The following is a 6,690-nucleotide window of genomic DNA, read 5'->3' as shown; positions in this document are numbered from 1 at the left end:
GTCATGTTTTTGGTCTGTGGGAGGAAGCCGGAGTACCCGGAGAGAACCCACGCATGCACGGAGAGAACATGCAAACTCTACCCAGAAAGGTCCCCAGGCCAGGATTTGAAATATTTTTGAATTATTATTATATTCTCTGTAAATTTTCAGGTTTGTATTTTTTTCTTGTATTTTTTTTACATCAATGCTGTAGTTATGCATATTCTAGAAACCCAATGGGCACTGCTTCTCTCATCAGATGTTGGCCACTAATGCCCCTTTTCCACTAGTGCCACTAGTGTCGGTACGGTTCGGTCTGGTTCCAGGCCATTTCCATTTAGGCCAGATCCATGGAACCGGCACTTTTTTTAGTACCTACTTCATTGTGGTTCCAATCAGCCCCAGATGACACCAAAATGCGACGTCAGAACACTGTTCGTCACTGATTGGCTAAATTTTTTCAAATGATTAAAATTTCAAAAGTTATTCATCAAACGTGTTTCCATCTCTCATTTTGCCCATTAATTTTTTTTTTCAAAATACCTAAAAACCACCTCCACCAACTGCCCAAAACACACCCATTGGAACCGGACTGGAACATCAGTGGAAAACCAACCTAACTCAACACTTCTGCCCAGTGACTGATAAAATTTTTCAAACTGATGAAAAATAACAGACAGCTTGAAGGAGAGCATGATAGTCTCCCTTTAAACACGGCTAAATAGACCTACCTATTTTATGAAACACATCTAAATGGATTTATCCTGACGCTTAAAAATATGGAACAAAGTAAAGTACAGTATTTTTCTTTTAGGTTTCAGTATGGGGTGATACATATTTTAGGGGTCAGTTGGCAGCCCTATCAAGAACCCACTCATTTTCTTTTTGGTCTGGCTATTTTACTGTATTTTTTTAAGGGTCATAAGTTAATTAAATAACATTCACACAAAGGAAAAATTAGAGTGTGTTGGTTGCAAAATATGATGTATAATATTCATTTGAACTTGATTACAGCGTTCAGAACCTTAGAGCTTCTTTCATGGCAGGGCATTGTTAGTGGTCACCCATTCACTCCAGAGCTGTAAAGAACTGTGGTCAAAACTGATAACCCCGGGTTATAAATGGAAACTGAGAAAATTACTTCATTTAATACAACTGTTTAACTATAAAATAATAATAAATAATTTCTCTTCAATCAGTGAAGTCCAGTTTGTCGTTCTTCAAAATGTGGCAACGATGACGATTAAAAGACGGGTAAGCTGAACAGTTCAGGCACATCAGCTTTTTGGAATTGTGTAGCTTTAAGTGCTGAAAGATCTGTGGGATTTTCCTATCCTTTGTCTTTTAGGGCATGTTTGAACCATATTTGAAGAGCTTCTACATTCGTTCCACAGACCCAACTCAGATCAAAGTTCTCAAGGTTTCTCTCAGTTTTTAAAAAAAAAATAAAAGTTTTTATGCAAATTTGTGGAAATCTTATATTTCTGTTCTTTTACTTTCAGCTGGAGGTTCTTACCAATTTGGCCAATGAGACAAACATTTCCACCATTCTCAGAGAATTTCAGGTACAGAGAACTGAATACGCTAGCAATATGATTCCTTTATGTGTTGGATGTAATTGTTTTCCCTTTTTTCTTTTTTGACAGACATACATTAAAAGCATGGACAAAGATTTTGTGGCTGCAACAATCCAAGCTATTGGCCGGTGTGCGACTAACATTGGTGAAGTGAGGGACACATGCTTGAACGGTCTGGTGCAGCTGCTGTCTAACCGAGATGGCAAGTTTATTTTTGTGTGATACTTTAAACTAATTTTAAGTAGTGCATATGTACAAGGTAAAAGTGGTGATGCAAATCGTTCATGGAAAAGTATAGACTGATAATAAGCTGTGTTTCCATAGCAAATGTTCGCAAAACTTTATCGATATTCTGTTAATGTCGAAAAACACAGTTTCGCAACTGCAGTGTTTCCATTAAGTAAGAAATGTTATTAAAGTCACATGAATACGTTTGTTCTTGCGATAAGTCATTACAAACATGGCAGCGATGGATGTAAACACATAGCATGTTGCTACCACGACACTAGCGCTCATCATCAGAGGAGACGTCGGCGTATTTTATCGAGTCTTTCCAGAGACAAGTCCCTACTTGGGAGCGGCTACGTATGCTGTGTTTTTGGGAAATTGTAGTCGGTGAGTTTACTATTTTATACTACTTCTGTGATATTACTACTACTTCTACTTCCTGTTATCTTCTTCATCATCGTCTTTTTCACCAGTAGAAACAGACGGTTGTTGATCACGTGACTCCAGTGATGCGAAAAAAGTGTTTCCATTGCAGTTTTGCGAAAAACGCCAATTTCGATACGACCGAAAAACCACCTCATCCTAGTACAAAAACATTTTGTCGAAAAACTTAATTTTTTTCGAAATTTACGTGTTTCCATTGAGCAAATTTATTTTCGAAATTCTAATTTGCGCATTTTCATGGTCAATGGAAACACAGCTATAGAAAGTCAATACAGATTCAGACCACACTGATCAACAACATTAGCATACTGGAATCTATAGAAGAAATTACATCAGCAATTGATAATAAGAAACTTGTTGCAGGAGTATTTCTAGATATAAAAATGTTATTTGATACAATAAATCATGATTTATTAATAAATAAACTGAACAGATAAGATATGGGATTAGAGGGACTGTGTTAAATTGGGTCAAAAGAAAAAAAGAAAAAAACTGAAAACTATGAAAATGTTGCCTCAGAATGTTTGGACATTGCTTGTGGGGTTCCTTGGGGTTCAGTGTTGGGGCCTAAATTATTCATTATATACATAAACTGTAAGGTTTAGGGCAAGATTGGCTCCAAGGGTGCAGGCAAACTCCAGGATATAAATAAAGAATCTTTATTAAATTAAAAGACAAATGTGGTAGTAACTTTGGGGAAGAAACAGGGCTAAACAGAGGCGATTGCTCTAAGACTGCAAGGGAAGCTCAGCTTCCCCTAAAATTTCAAAAATAAGTGATCAAATATGCACTGTTGTGTGTTCGTGTCATTGACTAATATGCGCTACAACAAGCTCAACTTTTGTTCAGAATCAGCTTCTTATCACTGGTAACGACGTGGCTTTTCTCTCAATCTTTCCTGCACCTTCACAGTGCTTAAACAGAGCAGATGCTGAGCTTCCACAGAGTTCAGTAGCGAAGCAAAAAGTGCAGCGAAACGAGACGAGTCATTAAAGCCCATCAGACGCTCAGCATCTCTGGGGGTCTATGGGGCAGTGGGCTGGCCTCAGTCGGCCCGGATGCTCAGCTTCTGCATGATGATTGGATGATCTGTCTGAGGCTGAATCCCCTTTTGATTGACAGCAAAATGAGCGAATCAGAGATCTTTTGGTGTAAACATCTGTGAGAGCAGTTTTTAGTTTTCATTCTGTTCTGAGTTGAACCGGAGACTTTATTAATCCTCTTAGCAGCATTTTCTTTGTTAAAAGCGACTAGCGACAAATTGAGCTTCTATTTCTGGTGGTTTTTTGTAGCTGCTTGTGTTTCGAGACAGACTTCTATCGCAGTTTCTGTCCAGTGGGTGCTGCTGAGCCCCTACACCGTCACAAAGCACTCACAGACAGACACACTTCACACCAGCCTCACACCAGTAGCAAGCTGCACATAATGGCAGACAGTTTGAATTTTGTGGACCAGAGTTTGGCAAAGCCATTTGATAGTCTTTCTTATGAAGAAAGCACAAGAGGGAGACAGAACACAGAGACAGATTATGACATAAATTACATAAATCTTATGTAACCAACAACATGAAAGTTGTATTGTTTGCAGATGACACTAATGTATTTTTTGTTGGAGATGATCTGGAGCAGTTGCCTAGTGATGTAACTAAATATGAATTAACTGAAATTATGGTTTGTTGAGTATGAGTTGTCCTTAAATCTGACCAAAACAAAAAGAGAGTAAATGTAGGAGTAAATGATCATAGATTTCATAGGGTCATTTAGGGCTGGGCGATTATTTGATCGCGATTATTGATCGAGAAAAAATTCAGGTCGATCACGGTGATCAGCTGTGAGCCTCTTACTCGATCAAACATGGCAGAAATGTGCGTGACAACAGCCAATCAGAATCCACCTTCTCCTGCTCCACTTCTGTTTATAAGTGGTTAATGAAACACAGACAGAATCGCAGAATTAACCAAAGTTATCCAGTATAAAACGCTGAATCTCACGTTTGCTTATTTGGGTGAGTTTCTGAGGTGTTTTGGCCAATGTCACTTCCTGTACCTGCTGTTACCTGTTAACAGGCACGCAGGGTGAGCTCTGAGCTCCTCTCCTGACAGAGAAGGTGGGGTGGAAGGGAGCCTTGATACGCATCTCGCTAAAATAAAAACGTCCTCCAAAAATATGAAATGGCCTTAGAGTAACGTTTAGGACAGAACAATGTCCCAGAGTTCTTCATTTATTTGGAGAAGAACTTTTCTGCAAGTTTTATCGGCACACGATGGGCTGGATGAGACGTGAAGACCACTTCCTGTCTGAGTCTCATCACAAACAGCAGCTGAGAGATGCTGCAAACTCCTGAACAAAATGAGCTTAGATCCTATTCAGTTGGCAAGTGTGCACAAATTGTTGCTGTTTGTTGGGTTTATGCTCCTTTTTGACACATTTAATGTGAAATTCAATTCTAAAACTTCAATTTTACAAAAGGATAACTTTATTAATGTGAGATTCTATGATGTTACAACTCTGTGATGCACATGTCGGCAGTGTGCTCAGGACAACATGCACCAAAGTGGACAGGCTTGGACCCTGGTCATAATTGCTTTGCAGTTCTAGTGTCTCTTTTTTTACTTTGGATATAACTTTGTTTATTTTTATTTTATTACGTTCAATTAAAGGGGAGCTATTATGCAAAATTCACTTTTTAAAGTTTTTTTTTACTCAACTTTGGGTATGTACTTCTTAAAAAAAACAGTCCTAGGACCAAAAAAATGCTCCCAGGGGCATATTTACTGTTAGTAAATGTATTTTTAATGTGTTTTAATGAAAAGTTTTATACTTCTGTCATTTTGTGATGTCACAAGCCGTACGACAACCCACCTGAACCTGCGTTCAGCCCCTTACCTAGTGTTAAGAGCCAGTGCTCTTACCCAGGTCCGTTGGGATTTTGGAGGGATTTAGTCGGAGACACCTTTAAAGTTTTAACAGAATTTATTAAAGATTACATGTAAAAACCCACCGAACAGATTTGCAAATCTGGGAGAGTGCTGGACCGATACTTCCCTTGTGATAGTCAAAGCAGCATCTCATCTAACTTCTGTAATTCTAAGCTTTTATAATCAARTCCATTCCTTACGTAACTTAYGAGAGAATAATACATTATCAGACCGCTGCAGGTGGTCACGCCGGCCTCCTGCTCGCCATTGTTCCATTTATCTGCACAGCCTTGAAACGATAAGGAACCCAGAGTTTGACCCTGTTCCTCAAACATGTTTTTGACCAGAGTGACGCACACACACAGTGAAATTTAAACAGTGACAAGTTACTGATTTTGAACCCCTTGGATACAAGATGAACTGATTATTAACAGAACATAAAATAAAGTTTAAAAGTGTTCCACATTTCTACAATCCCTCTCTTGATMTCTGCTAACACAGAGATCAATACCATGTGTCCTCCAGGACCACTTCAGAGTCTAAAGGCGTCCCTGCTGTGGTCAAAAGAGGCATCATGATCCCCTTGTTAATCTCCCCTCTCTCGATAGCAGTTGTGATCAGTCGAACAGAGAGAGATCGAATGCACGGGATACAACAACAACCACATGTTACTACAATACCAATAAAAACACCAAGGGATACCAAAACAGACATGACCACACCCTTCCACTGTCCAAGCRTCYGGGTCATCCAGTCCCCCAATGGATTGTTTATTCCTGACTGCTCGTGCATCGTTTCGGACAAGGTTCGGAGTTCCTGTAAGGCCCTAGTGACCTTCCCATCCGGCGACGTGTTGTTTGGAATGAACACACAACAAAAACTGGAGAACATTGCACAAACTCCGCCCTTTTCTGCTAACAACATGTCTAATGCCATACGATTCTGGACGGCCATCAGAGATGTCGGTGCTAATTGCTCAGAGAGGCCTTCTATTGCATCTCTGGTCAGGTTAGCTAATCGAAGAACGTTTAAATGAATGAAATTAATCCTATCTACGTTCTTATTAGGGGTTATGGGAAATATGGCTGAAAGAATCGGAATATTCTCAAAACCGGCCGCAATTTGATCAACTAGTTTGTACTGGTCAGGTACACCTCTTGGTACCCCGATAGCATCTATATAAGTCTGGGAATTAGTGGTCATGTCCCAGAGGTCCGCAGTGTCTCGTTTCATCAGGACATGACGCCTTCGTCGCGCTGTTAATGTTGCTGGGGTAGTTGGAGTTGCACGAGCGGTTTTGCTTCCTATTATCATTAAGGGAACTGCCAATCTAGTCATGGCACAGACTCCTATAGCATTGATAGGGATGCGCACAGACATTCTCTGTCCTCCACAATAATAATATATCCCTGATCTCGCATACATTCCAATATAACTTTCAGCTCGCACGGTTTTATTTTCGTTTATTACTGGATACGTTAAATTACACCACTCAGGGTCAATCCGTCCATAATCTTTAAGAGGGGTAGAACTAGTAAAGTTAAA

The 6,690-nt window shown here is 39.6% G+C and overlaps 2 protein-coding genes across 2 annotated transcripts in view; one reads left to right on the top strand and one right to left on the bottom strand.

Annotated features, from left to right (window-relative positions):
* The window catches only part of LOC106534641 (AP-3 complex subunit beta-1), a gene marked incomplete at its 5' end in the record, with an annotated part of 66,459 nt that overhangs the window by 10,915 nt on the left and 48,854 nt on the right, over positions 1 to 6,690 (top strand). The window contains 3 exon segments of the mRNA XM_014031341.1: positions 1,179 to 1,233; positions 1,328 to 1,399; positions 1,482 to 1,544. Coding sequence (XP_013886795.1) covers positions 1,179 to 1,233; positions 1,328 to 1,399; positions 1,482 to 1,544 — 190 coding nt within the window.
* On the bottom strand, positions 5,182 to 6,690 carry LOC106534640 (uncharacterized; the record flags this gene model as incomplete). Its single annotated transcript, XM_014031340.1, is given in 1 exon segment — positions 5,182 to 6,690. A coding segment is annotated over 1 exon segment (1,041 nt), but the record flags the coding sequence as incomplete, so codon positions are not given.

This window comes from Austrofundulus limnaeus, unplaced genomic scaffold, assembly GCF_001266775.1.
Source record: "Austrofundulus limnaeus strain Quisiro unplaced genomic scaffold, Austrofundulus_limnaeus-1.0 Scaffold1229, whole genome shotgun sequence".
NCBI classification, from domain to species: domain Eukaryota; kingdom Metazoa; phylum Chordata; class Actinopteri; order Cyprinodontiformes; family Rivulidae; genus Austrofundulus; species Austrofundulus limnaeus.
This window is presented reverse-complemented; position numbering and strand designations above follow the sequence as displayed.